At 39.4% G+C, this 23185-nt stretch overlaps 2 protein-coding genes across 3 annotated transcripts in view; one reads left to right on the forward strand and one right to left on the reverse strand.

Moving 5' to 3' along the window:
- tet1 (tet methylcytosine dioxygenase 1) overlaps nucleotides 1–6631 on the reverse strand; it is a 43451-nt gene extending 36820 nt beyond the window's left edge. The window contains exons 1-2 of the mRNA XM_033979500.2: nucleotides 6316–6631; nucleotides 3551–5628 (exon numbers count right to left, since the gene is read on the reverse strand). Coding sequence (XP_033835391.2) covers nucleotides 3551–5506 — 1956 coding nt within the window. The 5' untranslated portion in view covers nucleotides 5507–5628; nucleotides 6316–6631. The remainder of the gene's footprint in view (nucleotides 1–3550; nucleotides 5629–6315) is intronic.
- An 862-nt stretch (nucleotides 6632–7493) lies between these two features.
- Nucleotides 7494–17228, forward strand: slc25a16 (solute carrier family 25 member 16). 2 transcript variants are annotated; one of them, XM_033979503.2, is made up of 10 exons: nucleotides 7494–7776; nucleotides 8153–8272; nucleotides 8365–8457; nucleotides 8539–8672; nucleotides 9203–9266; nucleotides 10965–11086; nucleotides 11214–11280; nucleotides 11712–11874; nucleotides 12516–12584; nucleotides 13915–17228. In XM_033979503.2, exons 2-10 carry the CDS (start codon nucleotides 8179–8181, stop codon nucleotides 14069–14071), a joined length of 963 nt encoding a protein of 320 aa, XP_033835394.1. In that variant the 5' UTR covers nucleotides 7494–7776; nucleotides 8153–8178; the 3' UTR covers nucleotides 14072–17228. The 2 variants fall into 2 exon arrangements, with proteins under 2 accessions (XP_033835394.1, XP_055083133.1); XM_055227158.1 differs by having other exon boundaries at nucleotides 7494–7780; nucleotides 13915–17140.
- Nucleotides 17229–23185: the final 5957 nt, after the last annotated feature.

Here is a 23185-nt window from a genome sequence, read left to right on the forward strand (position 1 = left end):
CTGTAAAAGCAGCTTCTCCTCTTAAACAACAAAAGCTACAATAAACCCACATGCAACGGACCAGAAAACACCAAAATTATTAAGAGATTTCAGACACATGCAGTTTGTGAAGTGTCCAACAAGCACGACTGAAACAGCAGGAGCTAATGCACGTTTACAATTTGTGGTCATACTCAATGTTGTTCAAATGGTTAAAATCTATCAACATCCTGTGTCCTAAAGTCACCTCATAGTTCCTGCTATGAGGTCATCTACCACGTTTGTTTGCAGTGCACACTGTTTCTGTTTAAGATTGAACAATTCACTGGGTGTGTTGGTATCAACGGTAATTTTAACTGTCACAATAAGATATCTCAAAAACGGTTCTGGTCGGTAATATAAGAGCAAAATGTCATCATGTCTTTGTTGCATTAATGTAGCTGGTAATTAGAGATCAACCAATGCATTTTTTGTATTTTTTTCTCAAAACCGATGGCAATATCAATTGTTTAGAATCCAGAGAAACTGATGGCCAATAAACTGGGCCAATTTTGATTATTTTAAATATAAGATGTGAAATGACTACAAACCTGTCCACAAACCTGTCTTACTACAAAGTGAATACAAAGGCTGTTTCTTCAAGTGTTCAAATGAGGCATTATGCATATTATTTAAGCTGCTCTGAGGTTGTGTCTTGAGTGTTCATATGGGGCGTTTGAACCAGAGATGAACATTTTTTACTTTTTTAAAGCAACAACAAATTTCAAGAGTCAGCCCTCAAATGCAAAAGCGTTTTGGCACGATTTTGATGTTGCGCTCTGAACACAGCATGATCTGGTTGGCCCAAAACAAAATATTGGCCTCTGCAAGAGATTAAAGGGATATGGCAGATATACTAAAAACTGCAAGAGATTAATTGGTCTAGCTCTACTTGTAATATTTATTCTATGTTACTTCATCCCAGTCAAAAACCAAATTCCCTACAGATGCAAACCAAAATTACTTAAAGATAAAAACAAAGCAGCACACCTGGACAGAAAAATGTTTTATTTGTTTCTGGGAAGATTGAAAAAAGATATTAAGAGAATGAAGCAAACTCTAGCTATAACATGTTGATAGTAGCAGCACTAGCACTAATAAAAATACAACAGTACCACACAATTATTCATTATGGAGAAGATTAAAAATAACAGGCAATTGAAAAGACCTAACATTTTTTCAGCCTTTATTTAAAATTCAAGCAATTGCCCATCCATTTAACTATTTATGTAAATTACCATCCTTTAACCATGTTCTAGCAGTTGACCCTCCACTCAACCATAACTGCAATGGAAACAAACATGCCTGCGGGTCACTGTGTAGTCAGGTCAAAGGGGTTGTACAGCTAGTTATCAGCATTCTGTTTTTTCATAGTTTTTTACTTAAAACGCCCTTGGTAGCACACAACATGGAACCCCTAAAACTGCAAGAAGAGGACACCCTTTCGCTTTCTCTTCTCTTAAATATTTTATAAACAAAGCTGTCATGTCACTTCACTGATGCATTCTGGGCCAAAGAGTAAAAGCTGTCAGCCATTACTGTAGTCCCAAGAGCCCTATGTGATCAAACTCCAACAAAGTGTCTCCTCAAAAATGCTTTTTCTGTCCTCCCTAAAACAAGCCAAAGTCACGTCACACACCCACTGCCCCACACTGACCCACATTCCAGGATATGCAGTTGAATATGTTTGTAAATCCCTATGTGGCCTATAATCTTTTGCCATAGGTCAGGGTAAAGATTCAGGTGTTACATAATCGGCCCTAATCTGCACTTCACAGCACTACAGCCACATGGTGATTAACTCGTGGCCGGTTGCACGCGGTCCTCTCTTGGCCAATAGAGTTATGTGCATTCAGACAGCTGCTAGAAGTCGGTTGTGTTCCCATTCGTTATATGTTACAAGGTTGTCAGAACGGTCACCATCACCTATGGGCTGCAGATTATGTGGTAATGTTGTGTTACGACTTTGGTGTGAAGGTAATAATATTTCATGGTGACTGTAAAAGCAATATTGATTTAATGTCATGCTGGCTAACTAAGCTATATATTTTATTTATGTCCATGACTCCATGTGCATGTAATATCAGGGTTGTTAGGTATAATAAGCCAGTCGTAAATGTACTGGTAATACAAAACAATGTAGTTTTTGGCCCTAAAAATGTTTATGCTTAAAAAATGTCAGCAGCTATGTGTTCCTATGACGTGATAGGTACCGAGAGGATCAGTATTCAAGGTTCTCTCAAATGTTAATGCTCCTAGACTTCTTAAAAATAGGAACAGAATCCTAATCTACTATTAAAACATAAATTGCAAATCTGATTACAATTGAAATGCTTGTCATGAATGTTATTAAAAGTAATATTTTTCACAAATTCTTCAGCCCATGTTTCAATATAAACATGCCCAAATAATGATCTGATAAATTGTAGCATACTGACTCTATCAGTTGCAGCTCTGTGTCCCTCTCCTGTGGACTTTAATTACTTACTCATGACCATTCACACACTCACTGACAGAACAATCTATTCTGCTCCTTGAAAAAACATGACACTCACATAGAAAATGATCCTAACTCATCTTTTCAAGCCTACTCTTACCCAGATGAGGACCAGAACCTTAATCAAATGTAGCTATCACAACGCCAACAATGCAGTAGGTCTGGTATGTTTAACTCGCATCTCCCTCCAAATCCAAACAAACTCCTGCGGCCTCCCACACACGTGCACCAACACGGGTCATGTGACGGTACTCCCAGATCACCGCAAGCTCTATACGTCTGATATCAAAACTAAACCCATGCCAACTCTTAACACAAACACAAGCCAGACCACAAGACTGACAGTTGTCTATGTAATGTAACAGGAGGACTTAAAGGATTGCTTGAAAAATGGTAAATGAAAGTTGATCTGAAACTGAAACTAAGATTATGCAGGTGGAATGACTATATTCAAAGTGCAGACAAAAGTGGTGGTATAATATAGTTACTAAATGTGTCAGAGCTGTAGCTGTGCTTCGCTTGTATAAAATGTAAAACAAAACAAAAAACACAACTATTAATTAAGCACATATCTTTAAAGTTAAAATACACAAAACCTCAATGATTATCAACCAGTGTAAAGGGCAGTCACATGCATTTATATTGTATGCAAACAACTACAATGAAAACTTACTTGTTACTAGGGGTGGGACGAGACATGAGAGATATGAACATACTTTCAAATAAATAAATGGAGCAGTTTAGCTCAGATTTGGCCTCATCATTTTCTTCAATTTAATGTAATAATCTTCTAAATAATCTTTCTATTTAATATTTTTGCATTAAAATTGTAGCACTGCTTTTTAGAACAACAGCTTCTTAAAAAATGTAACTTGCCAGCACTTTTTGTCCTGGAAAAAATCATTTTTCTGACGTGTGCACAATCTTGTGGCAATTTTGTCTTGTGAGATCTTGTGGCATGAGATCTTGTCCCATCCCTGTAAATTACTATAGAAATGTAGTACTAAAAGGTGTAGTATAAAAAACAAACTCTACCTTAGCTCCAGAAGACAGCGTTGTCCGAGATCTTCTTTTCCGCAGTTGCACACACTTTCTCAGTTTACAAATCTGGTGTCCTGTCCTGCGGTTGAGGCAGCAGCTACACCGGCCGCAGCTGATCTTCCTCAGGCAGGGCTCACATGTTCCACACCTGCTCCGCTTCTTCCTCCCCCTCCTTTGGAGAAGATCTTCACCCATCCCTTCTCCGCTCCCAGACCCAGGTGGGACAGAGGGGCTCGGAGATTCCTCGTATCCTGCCTCCGTGCCCGACTCGGTATCAAAAGATAAAGAGGAACGCGTGCTTTCGGAGCTGTATGAAAATACAGAGGTGCCATCAAAAGTAGAGGTTGAAATTTTTGCCGGTGGATCTTGCTCTGGGACTGTGTTTGTGTCTTCAGCTAAGTTCGGCTCAACTTCAGCTGCGCTAGAAGGAGGAAGTGTGGACAATGAGGACAACTGGGATTGTTCCTGGTGGTGGTCGGTCTCTTGACAGGATTTACTATCTTTGGCTTGTCTAACCATCTCAGGGGCGTCCAGGTTTTGCATTAGGGGCGGTTCCCATAGCCCCTTTGGTCTGACTGATTTGTTACACATAATAACTGGTGTGTTTCTTATCACTGAAGGAGTTGGATTAGCAGATACATTACATAGATCTGTATTTCCTTCAGTGCTAAGCTGGCCTCCTGTTTCACCCAGATTCAGAAGTTCTGGAGAGGGATGGGCTTTGGTGCACGCTGAGGTAGTTGAATATGAGACAGGTGGCAGACTGGGAGGAGAAAGAGTAGGACTTTTTGGTCGGGAAAATTGAGAACTCAATTTCAACTCATCAACACCACTAGAGGGTAAACTGTTTTCTGTACTGTGTTTATATTCTTGTTTGGCTTTATCCATCTTGTCAGTCTTCAAACATTTGTGTACTTGAGTTGGCTCCTCATGTATCTCTTGTTCAGCTTCCATATCAGTGACTTCCTCATTTCTCTGTACATCCTCTTCCACTTTTTCTGCTCTTTCCCTTTCCTCCAGTATGTTTGATTTATCTTGTTCCATCTTAGCTGGAAGGTTATCTGGCTCTGTCTCACTGTCACTATGATGGCTCGCAGTGGCAGGAGCAATGTCATTTGTGAGATGCGCTGAATTTGACAGCGAATCAATCTCCAATGAGCTAACTTTAGCATCATCACTGCAGACCACTGATTGTCCATCAGTCTCGCTCGCCAGGACAGCAACGAAACACCTTAGCATGTCCTCATTATTTTCACCATGTGTAGCTCCATCTTTGTCGGTTGTAGTGCTGTCACTGCTGCCTGGTAAAAAGTCCTCCAGTGTGTCAGTGCAAGGTGGGGTGTCTGCTTTTAAGGGGCTGGCCTCTTTAGCATTGCTTACACCTTGATCTTTGACCTTAGCTTGGAGTTCAGAAGTGGTTTTCAGAGAAACAGGGATGTCCTCAGCATCACATTTGTCAAGTGTTTTGGTTTCATTTTCCCAAGTTGAACAACTACTACTACTCTTTTGAAGTTCTTTACATGGCAACTTAGCTTGTAGGGCTGCTTCCCTCCCTGAATTCCTTCTTCGTCCTCCTCTAGTAGCTGGTTTGGAAATTTGGCTGACAGTTATAGCTGCCTGTGTGCCCCGTAATGACTTCCGTCTCCCCTGGTTGTTCTCCTCATGCTCTGCTGGTGCATCATTTTGTTGTTTCACCTTCACAGCCCCAGTCACTTTACTAGGTGACCCTCTTGAGTCCACATTAGGCCCATTTGCCTTACGTCCCCGTGGACCTTTTCCTCCCTGTCCCACTGTAGCACCTTTGGGTTCAGCTGGTGCATCTTGTGCCCTTTTCGCAGGTCTGCCTCTGGTTTTATTTGAGTTAGCGGTTAGCCTCCTGGTGTTTATCGCCTTCTGGCTGCCCCTCTTTGGAGCAGGTGTCCGTCTCCTTGCAGGATTTGTAGCAGGCATGACTAAAGATGTGAAGTGGAGAATGGTTCGCCGCCAGCATGGGAGCTCAGTATTTTATGGTATAGCAAAAATAATTTAGTGAGGATAGTTTGCTTTTACTTCAAATGGTGAAGGAACATAATCTGTGAAATAAGAAAAGAAAAACAATCTTGAATTCAAAACCTGTATTATTGATTGTGTTTCTTCTTCAAATGTTACACATGCTGGCATTATGACTAGAACCAAAAGCCTACTTCAATTAGGTCTAGTCTAGATTTCTTACTATAGCACAATTAAAACTACACGGATCGGGCTATTACTTGATAATGAAAAAGCATAACTATAGTCTGAAAATTCGCGGCTTGACCTGTCCAGACAGTTTGCCTCAAAGTGACAGTTCTGCCCCGCCTGAAACATCTCCCGTGACAAGCCAGTGCAAAGTCTGACGTCAATAATGTGCAATGTGCCTGTAGTAGTGGCGCTAAAGTAAATAATCCGCCTATCAATAACGAAAGCACATGGGGAGAAACATGCTAACTTCTTCCTGTTCAATTGTCGGTTTAAAGAGCACTTTAAAGAGCCTCGTTGTTGAGTAGCGGGGTTTTTGATCGGAGGTCAGATCCTGTTTTCTCACTGACTGGCGGAAGAGTGCTTATAGCCGCGTAAAACCGCACTCACTGCCCCTGTTCACTAAAATGACACTTTACGTCGCGTTTATAACAAAGTGTGGACAAAACCCGTGTTTAAACATTCGTGAATATCATTTTTAATGTTTTGTTTTTGTCCCAGTGGTTTAAGTTACACGACTGCGAGTGAAATGCTTTACATACCAGAAGGACAGTTGTCTGAAGTGCTAATAATACTCCACTCCAACGAGACAGCCAGCCCTTGTATTGGTTTCCCTCCTCGGCAAATATAGACTGCTGGCAAGTTCAATCCTCTCACGGCGATAACACATGGACATGGCAAGAGAAGAGAGCTGAAAAACAAGTTGAATAGAGGCGGAGCGCGTCGGTGGTGAAATGTCAAATCCCTGTCGTGAGTCCCGCCGCGCGCACGGCCCTGCACAGACGCTCAGCCCCCGGTCACCGCGCACTGCTCCGCTCTGCTCCTCCGCCCGATGCTCCGCCCGATGCTTCGCTCGCCCTAAACTCGACGCTCCTCGCGCTGCTTTGGAGCAGGTTCCGAGGTGGAGCTGACTGGAAAACCCGGACTGGATTCGAGACTGTTCAGTTCCTGTGTGCTACCACTAGTAGTGTTAAAGCCACTGCAAGATATATATATATATATATATATATATATATATATATATATATATATATATATATATATATATATATATATATATATATATATATATATATATATATATATATATATATATATATATATATATATATATGAAAAATAAAGTTAATTTAAAATTTTTCAGTAAGCTATCTATTTTTATGCTGAAAAAAAATCTATATCCAAAAAATATCTGTCTATATCTATATCTATATCTATCTATATATCTATATATCTATCTATATCTATATCTATCTATCTATCTATCTATCTATCTATCTATCTATCTATCTATCTATCTATCTATATATATATATATATATATATATATATATATATATATATATATATATATATATATATATATATATATATATATATATATATATCAAGAGAGAGAGATATATAGATATAGACATAGATTTTTTTTAGATATAGATTTTTTTTCAGCATAAAAATAGATAGCTTACTGAAAAATTTTAAATTAACTTTATTTACTTTATTTTACTATATGTCTTTATAGATATACAAGTAGTGTGAAATTTATTTTTTACATTTTTACCTTTTATATATATATTTTATTTTTTTATTTATTATTTTATTTTACATTGCTAAACTAGCGTCATCTTATTATTATCCTCCAAATGAAAAGTGGTGAAATTACTGCGATACCGCGTGTTAATTGATTAAATCTAATTTGCGTCAGTTGCGTCATCACGTCATTGACGTGCGACGGTAACACAACCTGGAACTGTCTGTCGCTGGACGAAGGGCAGGTTATGCATCATAAAAGTGACTCAGATTTCCTTATGACTCGTGTTTTACCACAGCTTTCAGTGCATTTAGCTCAAATATTCGAGGACACGTCGCCAGGTGTATTTACCCCGCGTATCTGCGGAAGAAGGACAGCTAAAAAAGCAAGACTGTTTCAGGAAGAGCTGAAACAAGCGACACCTTCAACTGACTGAAGGGAGAGCAATCATACAGACGATACATTTCATTTCGTAAGTAAGGTCATAATATGCGACCTTACTGACATTGATTTCTGTTAAACTGTAAAATGCAGTAGATTGTGATTTAGCTTCTTTAGCATATTTATGCTACTTAACCAATTTACAATGCATACCTATAGCTTACTGATGATGATGAATCCCACTTTATTATGATTTAAAGACATAGATAGCTATATTAAGATATTATACATGGTGCTTTTGTTTTAAACGGAAAATTCCAATTCACACAATCACTTTGTCTTCTTTTTATGTAGGTAAACAAATTATCTAAGTAAACAGTTTATCTAAGTAAACAGGTTGTCCCGTCTTCAGTAGCTGTCTTGTACCATCATGAAAAACTGTAACACTTGTGCATTTAACTGTGCAGCCATGGACAAGACTTGATCTCCCAGCATGACATCGGAGGCTTCGGTCTCCTCACCTCCTGCTATAGGCAGCCCTTCTGCCCAAAGAGACTTCCACTTTCTCCGCTCCTTTGTGGCTGGAGGTACAATTTTTTTTATACACTAAGAAAATACTGTACTTTTATTTGGCTACTGATTCTGTTGAATAATAATTTATTATCTTTTATTTTTTCAGGAGTGGCAGGATGTTGTGCCAAAACAACCATAGCTCCTTTAGACAGAGTAAAGATTCTGCTACAAGCCCAGAATCCTCATTACAAACATCTAGGTAAACCATTACTATCAGTGTCAAATAAGTAACATGTTTATCTGCTGTTTATAATTGTCCATTTCAACCTATGTATTTCAGGTGTGTTTGCCACTCTGAAAGCTGTACCAAAGAAAGAAGGCTTCTTTGGCTTATACAAAGGCAATGGAGCCATGATGGTTAGAATATTCCCCTATGGAGCTATTCAGTTTATGGCTCTTGACAAGTACAAAAAGGTATTCTGGGTTTATTTAAAGTGCATATGACAGGTTAGACTACACTTACTAAAAATCTTACCTAGTTTTTTATATTTTCGTAATTTTGATGAAATTTTCAATTTACTTCCTGGTTAGACACAGGCAGCAATGCAACCATACTGTTAACAAGAGTGAAAATGTATTTAAATTACACCATATTTATGATTTGACAAATAAAAACTAATGACAACTTTATTTTGTTAAACAGTGTTTAAATTGTCAGAAAAATGCCTTTGTTGTGCATAATGACAGTTGACTACATAGGCAGAGAGATTCCAGTCTAGAACTCACTGTTACTTCCTGTAATTTACAACTTTTTGTTTTCTAAATTTCAACAAACTGCCACCTAACTGATGTCAAATTATGAAGGATATTTTCCTCGGGTACTATCCCACCAAACCAATAATAATTATAAAAAACGTATTAATCTGTCAAATGCACCTTCACTTGAAAAACAAACAAACAGAAAATGAGTTCCGGTAAGATAACTAAACCTTTCCTTCATGCAGTTGCTCAGTAATAAGCTTGGGATATCTGGACACATTCACTGGCTCATGGCTGGGTCTATGGCAGGTAACTTATCTCTTTTCTGATATGATTGCACAGTTACTCTCTGCACTTTGTCCAAAGCAATAGTGCACAGTTTGTACACTGTTTTTCATGAATCGTAAAGCACATTGGCCTGTTTTGGGAAAAAACATTTAACAAAATGTTGTTTTATGTCACAATACTAAAATTTCTAAGGAATAGACTTGATACGCAATACAGATTTCATAATGATAATAATAAAAACCTCTTTACTTAGACAATAGAATGTCATTTTCAACATTAAATTGTAGTACGTTTACAATCCCATGTGGTCTTATAGCTGTGTACTAGTCTATGTGGTCTTATGCATGTTCTAGTACAACCTATATAGCCTATATAGACTTTATATATAAATGGACATAGCTAACCTGCTAGCTGCCCAGTTCCACATAAGATGTGAGAATGGGGGCGCTTCTGGCTCCAATTCACTTTCTAATGTAAAACTGTTGCCCCTCTCTCCGAAACTGCTGCTGTCATGCTCGTCATTTTGATCTTAAAATGTTTGCGTTAATCTGCTCTACAGGATGGTATTGTGTCTGTAAATCAAATTAGATATGAACATTAATAACAGACAAATCAGGTGCCTTCTTTCCCTGAGGTCCCTCTTGCTAGCGTAAGCAACAGGTTTGTTTCACAGCATTGCTAACTGCTTGCTCCCTGTTAAACCAGCAGTGTGGGCAGGAAGGGGCGTTGCCTTCAACAGCCTTGCTGGATTGGCTCTTTGGTTGCCATGATACTCGCGATCGGAATCCCAAATATGGAACTCTGCTCCAAATTCGCTCCATAACTCAATGAGTACCATTTGACTGCAGCCAAATGCTGTGGGTAATATCAGTGAACATTTGTCCAATTATTTATACAGCCTATGGATACAGCTCAAGATCATTTTGAAACTATTCAGGAAAGGTTCATTTCTATCCTGTAAATGTGACTTTAAGTATCGATACTGGATCAAATGAGTTTCTAGTTTCGATATTAGTTTTAGTATGTATTAGTATCAGATTTTTTATTTACAACCCTAATTGTGGCAAATGGCAAAAGGGTGCAGTCATTTTAGTAATTATTCATTATTACACTATTATTTCACACCATTTATCATTGTTTCTATTCTGATTAGAGATGTGCAGGTTGACTTCTGCAGGTTGACTCGCAAAGCCCGCTGGTAACTCATGGGTCGGGGCAGGTTGGAAAAAAATGTATTTATTGTGGGTGGGTCATTTTTTTACCAAAGAAAAATATGTAGGCTATTATTACTATAGCCTATAAAATATTTTAAAACAAAGTAATATTCATCCACATTGGCCTGTGTTTGATTATGTTTGTTAATAAAGTTTACGTTGACCTGATGTCATCGTGGTGCACCCCCCATGTGCGCCACATTAGGCAGTTAGAACCGATGCCACAGTAAGTGCCAAAAAGAAGCAATTTGGAGACTGAAGATGAGGTATTAATTTGTTTAGAAAGAAAAGTACAGCTGATTCATCATATTTGCAGATTTACTCCCATTATGTCTATTTTCAAGCATGTTTTTGTTTAATATAAAGCTGCATTTATTGATCTGTTTTTACAGTGTATTTAATGATTGTGGGTGCGGGTTAGGGCAGGTTGTATAAATAGTTTCTGCAGGGCTGGGGCTGGCCATACACTCGCATCTCTTATTCTGATTGTACTTTCTGCCTTTAGGTATGACTGCAGTAGTTTTCACCTACCCACTGGATGTGGTCCGTGCCAGATTGGCCTTCCAGGTGAAAGGGGAGCATCGTTACACTGGAATTATAAATGCTTTTCAGACCATCTATCTTAAGGTACATTTAAAGACTGATTCAGTATAAAGGGCTAACCAATATAAATCTATCATTTAAAGTATATATTTAATTTATTTTTAATTGCATCTTTAATATTAATAAATAAATATCCATTTCAACTTTAAAGGAAGGAGGACTGTATGGTTTCTACAGAGGACTAATCCCAACTCTTATTGGAATGGCTCCTTACTCAGGTTGGTATTGTTTTGTAATTGTCAGCAACGTGTGCATTAATGAACAATCCAATTATTATTATTTTTTTTAATTGGCCTTTTTTAATTATGCAAAAGAAAAAAATGAGATAATTATTTGATTGATGTTATTACACTGTATAATTATTTTGTATATATATTATTTTATTTTCAGCATTTTGTTTCATCTCAGAAAGGGGTGACTTAGTTGGTAACTTCAACTGATGAGATGATTTGTGGTGGTAAACAAGTCTCACACATAAAATTACGGTCACAAGTTAGATACTATTAGCCAACAGGTTTTCAGTTAGTCACTCTCACCTTTTTGTCCAAAATCAACCTCCTAAACAGGACCATGAACACTCATGTCGATCACAGGCACAGATCACAACGCATTTTTTGTGGACTTTTCATTCTACCTATTCTGTCTTTAGGTTTCTCCTTCTTCACCTTCGGTACCCTGAAGAGCTTAGGACTGAAACACTTCCCGGACAGACTGGGAACCCCGTCTTTAGACAATCCTAATGTGCTGGTTCTGAAGGCACACTTCAACATGGTGTTTGGAGGCATGGCTGGGGCGATCGCTCAGACCATATCGTAAGTGAAGTCAACTGAAGCCATTATTATTACTATTATTTGGAAAACAAGTGATGTTTCAGCTGGTTTTACTACTAGATGCACTACCAGTCAAAAGTTGGACGCACTACCAGTCAAAAGTTGGACACACTTTTTCATGTATTTTTCTTTCTTTAGTTCCATGATTATTTACATTGTCGATTCTCACTGAAGGCATCAAAACTATGAATGAACACACATGGAATATATAAAGAAAAAAAAAAAAAGATAAACTCCAAATAATTCAAAACCTGTTTCAGATATTACAAAATAGTCAGCCTTTCCTTGAACCTTGGTTTGCGCTTTTGACTGTTGACTTGTAGTGTATGTCTTTTTTTACAATTATTTTTGATGTAGACATTTTAATGATTTACTAAAGAATACACAATGAATGGGGCAGATATACACCGCCAGTGGATCAGAGGGTCATGGAAAATTGTGACTGTCCATTAATAATCAAAATAAAAAATACATATAAAAGTCCATGTAAAGAACAAGCCCAAGTGATGAGGTTTTAATTTGTGGCATCTGAACAGCGCCCCCTATTGAATATTTTGATTTATGATGGTTTGATTTGACATATTATTGTACTATAGTATACTAAATCTGAAATGTGTTGACAGATACCCGCTGGACGTGGCCAGAAGAAGAATGCAGTTAGGGGTAGTGCTTCCAGATTCTGATAAATGTGTGTAAGTATCCACCTCAGTGGACAGGGTTAAGCCCCCCAAAAAATGTCAGAGTAAAGGTTGTGTAATGATTGAAGTTATTTTGAACTTTTTATGTAAGCTGTTAGCATGGCCAGCCAACACTATTATATTCTACACAAATGGTTGTCTTGGAATCTTATCTCTATCCACCAAGTTTTAATGGCTGGGATTGTCACATAAACTAATCAATCAGAAAAATGCACACACACAAAAATAAATAAATACACTTTTCAATTTAAGAAATCGCCAAACTGTAAATCCACAAATGTTTTGCCTGGGGAACTAATAGAAATGATCAGGTAATTTAATGAATCTTTATTTATACTGGGAGAGCGCAATGAGAGCACAAAGACTCCTTTTCATGGGCACTCTGTTCAAATACAAATAAATACAAACAAACAAAACTACATTTGTAAACTTATATCTTGGGTATTTCATTGTTTGGTTGTTTAGTTTAGTTTAGTTTAGGGACAATGTACAGACACATTAAACTCATAAAAAGCAGAGATGTTCTGCTCCAGATCATAGCAAACTAGCTAGTTTCCATCTGCACTGCCCGATTTACAGAAATAAATTGTACTATGCAAGTAAGCCTGTCACGATAACAAATTACAATATATAACAAAGTACGATATATTGCTGAAGAAAATATAGATGATAAATGATAATATTCAATGCCTTTATACCACTGACACGATCATCCCAAACAAAACAATGCTCTATGTACAGTACTGAACATGAGCTGAAAAAATAAATGACACATAATGAGTCATAGAAGTTATTCATTCAACTCTCTGCAGCTCAAATCTTCAGAAGAGTACAAAAATGACAAAATGTTTCCCACTAGTACAAGCAAAAAGTACCACAATAAGATCTATTCACACTGTCCACTCTCTGACCCAAACACACTGACACAATATCCATATGTACAATACAACTGCAGAGCTCCACAAGGTAAGTATTAACCAAATCATGAGTTACCTTCATCTTCCATCAATCCATTTTCTTCAACTTATCCGGGGCCAGTGTTGCACATTGGAAAATACAATGTTATCAACAGGAACACCTTACGCTTTCCCCTCCATTTGAGTATTAAATTTGCCAATTTAATGAAACCAAAAAGAAAAAAACATAACTAAAACATAATCCCAGATACAATACTGTAAACCAGGTCAAAACATCAGAACTTTGACACTATGCAGCTATAATGGAATTTGTAGCTTCACACTAACATGCAAATCAAGCCTCTCTCCTACAGTGATGTGTATTCTCTATTTACATTGTAAACACTACTGTTGTTTTCTAATTGCAGAAGTCTAACCAAGACCTTGAAGTACGTGTACACAACATATGGAATCAAAAAAGGACTGTACCGAGGCCTTTCTCTCAACTATATTCGCTGTGTGCCCTCCCAGGCTGTGGCATTCACTGTTTACGAGTTCATGAAGCAGGTCCTGTACCTCAACTAGACTGGAATAGACTTCATGCCAATAGTCTGCATTATGTCTTAATATTACCATAGCAACCATACGCTAGGTAGAATCATCCCATCTCTTTGCTATACTTTTTCAAAAAAATATATCTTTGATTAGCTTTTTTCTTTTTTCCTTTCTCCACTAAAATGTTCTGTAAACTACAGAAAAAGGTCAAACCTGAAAAGATTGCATTCAGTGATCATATTTAACCCATTGACCAGTGGGGAAATTTTTTATAAACAAGACATTGCATTAAACATGCAGCCTCAACATTTAATTTGCGCTTGGCCCTGCGCTTGGCCCTGCGCTTGGCCCTGCGCTTGGCCCTGCGCTTGGCCCTGCGCTTGGCCCTGCGCTTGGCCCTGCGCTTGGCCCTGCGCTTGGCCCTGCGCTTGGCCCTGCGCTTGGCCCTGCACTTGGCCCTCTGCTGCACTTTGCTCCCTGTAATTACAGTGAGCAGTCTTTACTGCATTTTTTAATGCAATTTCCAATACAAGAAAGTGGGGAAAATAAAAATAAATTTCTCTTCAAACAAATCCATTTGAACTTCAAATTTGAATAATCGATTTAATCGATTTTTTTTTGCCCAGTCCTTGACTGAGTGTAATAGCTTTGAGGGGTAGGCAACTAATTTTTCTTCAGAACAGCACAAACTTTTGCTTCAATGAATGTAAGGGAATTTTATCAATAGTTCAGCCTTTTGCCTTTATTTAAATGATTTTGTCAGTAAATGTCATACAGGTGTACTTTAAGTTAGTCTAGTCCTTTGCCTTATTTGTTTTTAGGTTTGTAGGAATCAGCTTAGGGTTTTTTTTTGTTTGGTATATGTCATGTACTTGCCTGGCATCCAGAATACATACTTCTCTAATACTTTATGAAAATGGGAGTCTGGTCACTGGTGAACGTCCCTGTTTTCAGATGGGCGTGATTGGTTATTCCACCTGTCAATCAGGGACACGCATAGTCCCTATCAAAACAAATTAACTGCTGTAAGAAAGAACAAAATATCACAAGAGATGCAAAAACTTCACAGATTTGTGTAGAATCAATGAAAGAAGCACTGAACTCTGTTAACCTGAGGTGAAAGAAATTAGCTCTTTCAATTCACATGTGTCACTGAAATAAACAAATTTTATTAGACGATCACATTTGGTTCTGGTTTGAGACATGACAGAGGGCGTGGTGACCAAACTTTTATCCCGCTGTATGAAAATACAGAGGATTCTGAATTACCCAGGAAAGTCATGTCCCATATTTTCTGTATATGCAGGATAAAAAAAATATATATTTTTATATTTACACAAGATGACACTGTTCTAATGTTTTGTTTTTTTTTTGTTTTGTTTTTTTTTTTAATGCACTGGTTCTCAAACTATTATTAATTAGTATTTGCATTGTAATAGTAAAGGTTAGGTTTAGTTCTGTTATATATAAGCACACTTACATACTGTTATGTAGTTTTTTCCATACACATTTAAAAATGTTTGGAAACTACTGCTTTAAATATTATGTTCTGAAAAACATTTGCACTGATTTGTTTAGCAATATTATCTGGTATTACTGTCTGATTAGGCAATGAAAATTTGCACAAATTTATTGTTTTAACCATTTCTGACACTAGGTGGCAGAATAGCACACAAATTGGTCTACCAACAGACTTGGGCAAGTCCCAAATGCATTTATTATTTATACAAAGCCAGGAGTGATGCAAGCTGTTTTAATTGTACTCAAATCCACAGAATTTCAGGCGCCAATGTTAAGTTCTGTCTTACCTTCATTTGCATCATATTTATTGCTTTATTTCATAGTTTGACAGTTCTGCTTCTTCATTTACAAGAATAGAGACAAACTGCAATTTAAAGTTGGACTAAACACCAAAACTCTGCCCATGGCCACTTTTCAAAGAGCCGATAAACTGGACAGTAGCCGGAGGACTAAAGAGAGTGAGGGGAGAGAAGGGGCGGGGTCTGGGGATATAAGGAACACTGATTGGTCTAACAGTTATCCACTCTTCAAACTCTTCCCCCGCAGTCAGGTGTTTATAATCAGAGGCAGTCTTGCGTGATGTCATCAGCTACTTGAAATGGTAAAGGACACTGAAGGCCACAGTTGTCAAAAATTACATGGAGTAGATAATGCTTTTAAAACACCATATACACAGTTTAGTAGCGAAAGAAAGTGGATTTAGTGTTTAGTTCCACTTGAACAAACATGACAAATTAAAAAGACATTTAGCTCAACAAGAAACAGCAAGAAGATTTGGTTATACGGGTTTTAATTCAGTTGGTAAACGTGATTGGCCATGTGTAAAATATATGAAATAAACATGTTGTACAATTGTTATAGTTTACCACATATGCGACTGGTGCTTGTGTAACATCACCTTATTTGCAATATTTTGTAAAAACTACAGTCATTTATATTAATACAAGTATTCCATAAACTACAGTGCATTATATATTGGTAGTGTTTATTACAAGTTATTAAGACATACAAACTACTGGTTCTGCATCCATTAAAGAGGGGGTATTACACTTCTGTGGGGTATTACACTTCTGATGTAGATCACCATGTTACCTTTTATTGTTTTGAAAATGCTAAATTTGCTCCCCCTTTACAGTGCTATCACATTACAATCTGCTAATGAAACTACTGCACATCACATCAGGTTTGTAAAGCTGTAGTGTTTTATTTTGTATCCAGCTTTTGTATATTTATGGAGGAAGCATGGGTGACATAGGCTTGTGGGCGGAGCATTGGACAAATCTTACAGCTAACCATAAGAAGGGTTTGAATAAGGCCTGGGAGAGATCACTAAATTACTCAAACATGCATGGATGACATCTAAAACCTCTTCAGACTTGTTTTTGATAAGTGAACAAGTGTGACAAGTGACAAGAGTGTTATAACATTGCAGAAAGCTTCAAAAAGTTAATAATACCCCCTCTTTAAGTTGCTGCTGCTTCATACAGCCTTAACAAATATTACAGAGATGTTTAAAGGTTTAGCTGCTCTAAGTGATGTTTGACTGAACAATGGATTTGGTTTTGTTGTAATCTTTTTTTTTTTTTTTTTTATCTATGTAAAGGTACATTAAACATCTTATTGATGAGGTGTATCTGCTTTTACCTTAGCCTAAGCTAAATAAAGGCCCAAATATGCTGGTGAATGCTTCGATATTGAGAATATTATGGGTAAAGTGAATAATAGATGAAAATACTAAATTATATATATACATTTTTTAAACATTTTGATTAAGTAATGCCTGGCTTGTTATAACAGGTCTTTTTGTGTTTTGAGTGTGTAAAGTCCAGATGATGATTACAATGATCAAAATAGGACTACTCTATAGTCTACTAGTTGCAATCAGTCAATTCATCGTTGCAGCCCTAAAATGATTGTTTACTACTTTCTACCTACATTTTTTGTTTAAAGTCTTTCAGACAAGAGGGGCAGGGGGAGGGGGGTTCTCCCTTCAGGACATTTTGCACAACATCGATGTATTTTCCTGTAACCTGGTGGATTTTAGACAAATAAATGGATAGAGTGTAACAGCTGAACTTGGCCATGCAAAAGTCCAGCTTGGTTGCAGGAATTACCCGTCTGTCATCTTCGACTGATGGATAGTTTATGTGCGTTGTGAATAAATGGCCAGGACACAGTGCTGTCTTTTGTAGTTTTAATCTGTAAGAACAAAATATGTATTGGTCAGAAAACCACTGCTCAGCACAGAGAGCAGCACTCTACAAGAACAGCAAGTCACATTAGCATCTAAAAGAGATCTTCTGTCAGGACATATGTAATAGTCCAGTCCTGTGTAATAACTCAGAGCTCGTACAACATATTAGCTCATAAATGTCCCAAATGACATGAATAACGTGTACACTTAGGCAGTAATCATATCATAAATAATTAAACAGAAATACACAATTTTTAATGATAGGGCTAAAGTTAGTAACCCACCTCCAGCCCGACTCTCATCATCTGAGCACGTGCATCACTACCGTCACCACAAGAGGGCGCTGCTCTATTAAAATACATCAGCCCAAACAAAAATAATTCCAAAACCATTTAATCTCCGTTAAAATAGCAGCCTGAGAATTATTTCCCAATAGGCTTTTACCTATACTCTTATTAGTACAAATATAATGTTTTACACATGATACTGTTTGTGTCCAGCTTCTGTGTCAGTGTTTCTCAGTGGAGCCCCAGCTGCCTCTCTGTGCTCTGCTCCATCCAGCTGCCTCTCTGTGCTCTGCTCCATCCAGCTGCCTCTCTGTGCTCTGCTCCATCCAGCTGCCTCTCTGTGCTCTGCTCCATCCAGCTGCCTCTCTGTGCTCTGCTCCATCCAGCTGCCTCTCTGTGCTCTGCCTCTGCTCTCCAGCGCACTGAGCGCCCCCTGTCTGTGAGCTGAGTTCAGACACTTCAAGACTAAAGATTCAAATATAGCGTATAGAACACCTGGCCTCACGTTTTATGTTTCTTTTAATCGTTGCGCACTTCGTGCTGTTGAATCCAAACATATCAGTGATGCGCGGATCAGAAAAAAAACCCCGACCCACTTGGCCCGAAGAAACGTGTTGAGACCCCACCCTGAACTCCACACATTAAAACTAATGTTTAATTTTTTGACGCCACTGCAGCTGGCGTCACTCTGCAGGAGCGCACCATGTGAAGACGCGGTTTTGTACGTGTAATGTTTTGTTTTAGGGCCACTTGAAATCACGCACTCACAGGACATAGTGCAAGTTTTAGGAGAGTTTGGAACTAAAGCAACCTGATCATGCAGGAGCGAGGAGCCTTTACCCGACACAGCGTTTATGGGCTCGACACACGGGGAGCGACGTCGCTCGCTCTCCATTTATTTTCAATGGTCTCTGTGCGACACTGTGTAAATCGCTCGTGTCTCTCACCTCCGCGACAAGCGAAAGTCGTGCACGTGAAAACCTCGCGCTCGTGCATGTCGACGTGCACACGCGGGCCTGCGACGCGACTAATGAAAGTTGAAAAATGTTCTACTTTTATCGCTGTCGCCTGCACAACAGCCAATCAGCGAGAGTTTGATTGACGAGCCAATGCACTGTCCACTTCAGAAACATCATGGAGGAGAAAATTAGACTCACGGTGTCGGATTTCCCAATTCTTTTTGTCATCTCAAAGAGACTACCGAGATATATCAAAAAAAGCAGCTGCCTGGGAACTCGTTGGTGCCAGGGTGAATATGAGTGGTAAGTTAACATGCACAAATTTGTTAATTCAGATACATTTATGGAGGCTAATAACCAAATGTACTGATTCAGCATTAAAAAAATATATTTATTTAAGGTTTTCACATTAAACAGAATTAGCTGCAGAATAGGGTAGACCCAGGATCGGTTTTTTTTAGTTTTGTAGAGTGCAACCAATTGTAATATTTTAGTCAAATGAAGCAAAACTTTACGAGATTTCATTTTAGTGTCTTTTTCCCATCTACCGCAATTAACCTCAAAATTCCCTCCAAATAAACAGCCAATCAGACGTGTAGGAGGCTCGATCTGCTCTGAAACAGAGCGCGACGTGACAAGCTGCCGCTAGTCGCTGCAGTTTGTCGCTGCCCGTGTGTTCGATTTTAAAGCCTCTGCGATGAGTGTCACTGCACACTGTCGTTAGTCGCTCCCCGTGTGTCGAGCCCATTACTCGCTCTAGATGACTGCGTCCAGGTGAGGAGCTTTGTATGAGGCCTGTATGATCTGTGACGTGCCTTGTTCACGTTGGATCGTCGTTTGTGTAGTTCTGCACATTAGCGTGTCTGCTCGCGCACGGACTGTTACCCCGCGTTAAGGTGGAGCAGAGGAGAGTTTGGACCTGACGCGACCGCCACGCGCGGGTCCAGCATCAGTAGTGCGTAGGCTTTTCTGTCTTAATCGCTTATGCATGTAACAACGCGAATATGAGGCGGATTTTGAAATAATAAAAAGGGATTAAAGCTTTGGCTTTTTAAAACATCTTGATGGGCTCTAAATGTTGACCACAGCCTTTGATTTCTCGCTATGCGCTGGTAAAAACCGGCCGCATTCGGCCAAAGAAAGAGCGCTCAGTCACCTTGCTGCCATACATAGTAGTGCTGCTCGGGTCGCGGGTTTAGGACTCATTTGAAATGGCAAATGCACTCACAGGAAACAGCGCAGAATCTTTGGAACTAAAGCAGCCAGCATGGAGCCGCCCTGACGCAGCGTGAACGGCTCTGGAGGAGTCCGGGTGAGGAACGTGACTATGTGCTCAATGCACACGTAGTCTATGATCTATGACTTAATTTTTTCATCAGGACTCCCACAAGCCAACAGGGCTTGATATGACTCCTTCTTCAGCTTGACGGCATCACTTACTTCCGGCGTTCACTTACTTCCGGCGTTCACCACCGGGTTGGGGGTTGCCACCAGACAGGCACCACAGACCTTGCAACCACAGCTGCGAGCAGCTGCATCGACAATACACTCAAACTCAATGTCTCTAACATACCCCGGGATGTGGGAGAATCTCTCCGGGAGATGTGAGTTGAAAGCCCCCCTGACAGAGGGCTTCAGCAGACGTTCCCAGTAGACCCTCTTCAGATACTTGGGCCTGCCAGGTCTGTCTGGCTTCCTCCTCCGCCAATGGCACCACCAGGTGATCATCAGTTGACAGCTCAGCCCCTCCCTTCACCCAAGTGTCCAAGACACATGGCTGGAGATCAGATGACACGAAAACAAAGTTGATCATCGACCTCTGACCTAGAGTGTCCTGGTGCCATGTGCACTGATGGACACCCTTGTGCTCGAACATGGTGTTTGTTATGGACAAACTGTGACTGGCACAGAAGTCCAATAAAGAACACCGCTTGGGTTCAGATCAGGGAGGCCGTTCTGCCCGATCACCCCTCTCCACGTGTCACTGTTGTTTCCCACATGTGCGTTGAAGTCCCCCAGTAGAATAGTCTCTGGTTGGTGCACTATCCAGAACCCCTCCCAGAGACTCCAAGAAGGCCGGGTACTCTGCACTGCTGTTTGGCCCATAGGCCAACACAACAGTGAGACCTGCTCACAGCCGGAAGGCTCAGGAACGCAAACTTCTCGTTCACCAGGGTGAACTCCAACACATGGCGGCCGACCTTTGAGGCCGCCATGGGGCCTGCTTATTGCTTTGAGGCAATACGAATCCCTCTGCAGGTGGTGAACCCACAGGAGGGCGGACTATGTTATCCTTTCAGACTGAGCCCGGCTGAGGCCCATGGGCAAAGGCTTGGCCACCGGGCACTCGTATTCAAGCCCCAACACCAGGCCTGGTTCCAAGGTGGGGCCCTGGCTGTGCCATACCAACGTCACGGTCCTTGGTATGGATGTGAATTGCTCTTAGTCTGACCTGTCACCTAGGACCTGTTTGCCATGGGAGATCCTACCAGGGGCATAATGCCTCAGGCAACATAGCTCCTAGGATCATTCGGATATGCCAACTGCCCTACCACGATAGGGTGGCAGTTCAAGGAGGATATAGTGACTAGAATTAATTTATTCAACGCTTTATAGTTAAACCTATTCGTTGAAAAGAAAAATACCAAAAAGTTCCCATCATAAATACTGACCCCATGTGTCATATAGCTGTCATATAAACTGTTAATCATCAACTTTACCTTTGAATGACCACAATCATCACTAAGATAGTGTTCTGTCTTTCAGGCAGTTTCCAGTTCATTTAAATACACATACTTTTATTTTGAATTATTATTATAGTACTTAGTCACATTATTTATGCTAACGGTAATTTTCTGTGTGACAGTCTTATATAATATGCTAATGATACGTATGGCCTGTGATAAATACAGTTATTGTTTTCATGTTAAAAAATAAGCCTCCTTTTATTGACAGTTACTTGTAACTGCTTTATTACAAGTTACTGAGCTTGCAATATTACATGTACTGGAATGTGGAATTATTACAAGAGATCACAGTTTTTACCTTAAATTTTTCTCTTGCAGTTTCAGTCTTTATTCATAAGATGAGCATTAAAGCTGAAAACTACAAAACTACAAATCGTCACTGAATCAGAGTTTAGCTCGCTGTCAAGCTGAAACTGCTAACGTCTCAGGGAGGACAGCACACATAGATATCTGGTGTTGGACATGGGGAGGTGCTCCAGGCATGTACTGCCAGGAGGAGGCCCATTGGAGGATCCAGAACACACTGGAAGGACTATGTCTCTCGGTTTATCTGGGAACACCTTGGGGTCCCAACAGAGGAGCCGGAGGACGTGTCTGAGGTGTGGGAAATCTGGGAGTCATATGGCACTAACATGTAGGGGATGTACTTTGGTGCTGGTCCATGGAGAGACTTGTTCACACAGAGCTGCTTTAAAGTCTATTCTCTGAGTCACAGGAGCCAGAGACCTGAGCACAAGACACATGTGTGAAGTCAGGACCTGGTTCTAGTCAGGACCTGAGCAGCAGTGTTCTGGATGTACTGTTCTGTCTTAACACTCATTTGAAGAGGACCAGTGGCCGTTACAGTAGTCTAACCTGCTGGAGACAAATGCATGGATAAGTGTCAAGAAAACTCTGTTCTCGATGCGCTGTTACCAATAAAGACTCAAAACAGGTTTAGACTTATTTACTCTGATCAGAGGGGATCAGAGAGAAGGAGTACAGAAGAAACTACACAGATGTGCTTCCATGAAGTCTGCTCTGACTTCTCCACTGTGTCCTCCTCAAACCAGGCTTTTTATTAACAGCTTGACATTCCAACAATTTCCTTATCTGTCACTAGAACAACATCCCAGACCCCTTCCCACATTCACACAGCCTTTTTGTTGTCTTAGGTTACTCGCCTATTAAAAATTCAACTTTTCAACTTATTTCAATCACTTTACGACTTGATTAAACAGACTTATAGTTTCCCAATCACACCTGGTTAGTCTGTAACACAATATAAACACAGAATTCATTAATGATAAAAATAAAAGCATCATTTCATTCACAAAAAGTCTTTCTAAGTCTGGTTTTGACAGTATACCTTTGATTTTTGCAATGTTTTTAGATGGTAAAAAGCTGCAGATATTATTTGCTGTGACTGTTAAAAGTTCAAGTTGAGACCATTATTA

The sequence above is a fragment of the Periophthalmus magnuspinnatus genome, chromosome 15 (assembly GCF_009829125.3).
Source record: "Periophthalmus magnuspinnatus isolate fPerMag1 chromosome 15, fPerMag1.2.pri, whole genome shotgun sequence".
Lineage (NCBI taxonomy): Eukaryota > Metazoa > Chordata > Actinopteri > Gobiiformes > Gobiidae > Periophthalmus > Periophthalmus magnuspinnatus.

Excerpts from the sequence above, each read along its gene's own strand:
- slc25a16 (XM_033979503.2), top strand. The coding sequence starts at position 8,179 with ATGACATCGGAGGCTTCGGTCTCCTCACCTCCTGCTATAGGCAGCCCT. Across the intron at positions 9,267-10,964 it reads CATGGCTGGGTCTATGGCAG|GTATGACTGCAGTAGTTTTC; the intron begins GTAACTTATCTC and ends TTCTGCCTTTAG. Across the intron at positions 12,585-13,914 it reads CCAGATTCTGATAAATGTGT|AAGTCTAACCAAGACCTTGA; the intron begins GTAAGTATCCAC and ends TTCTAATTGCAG.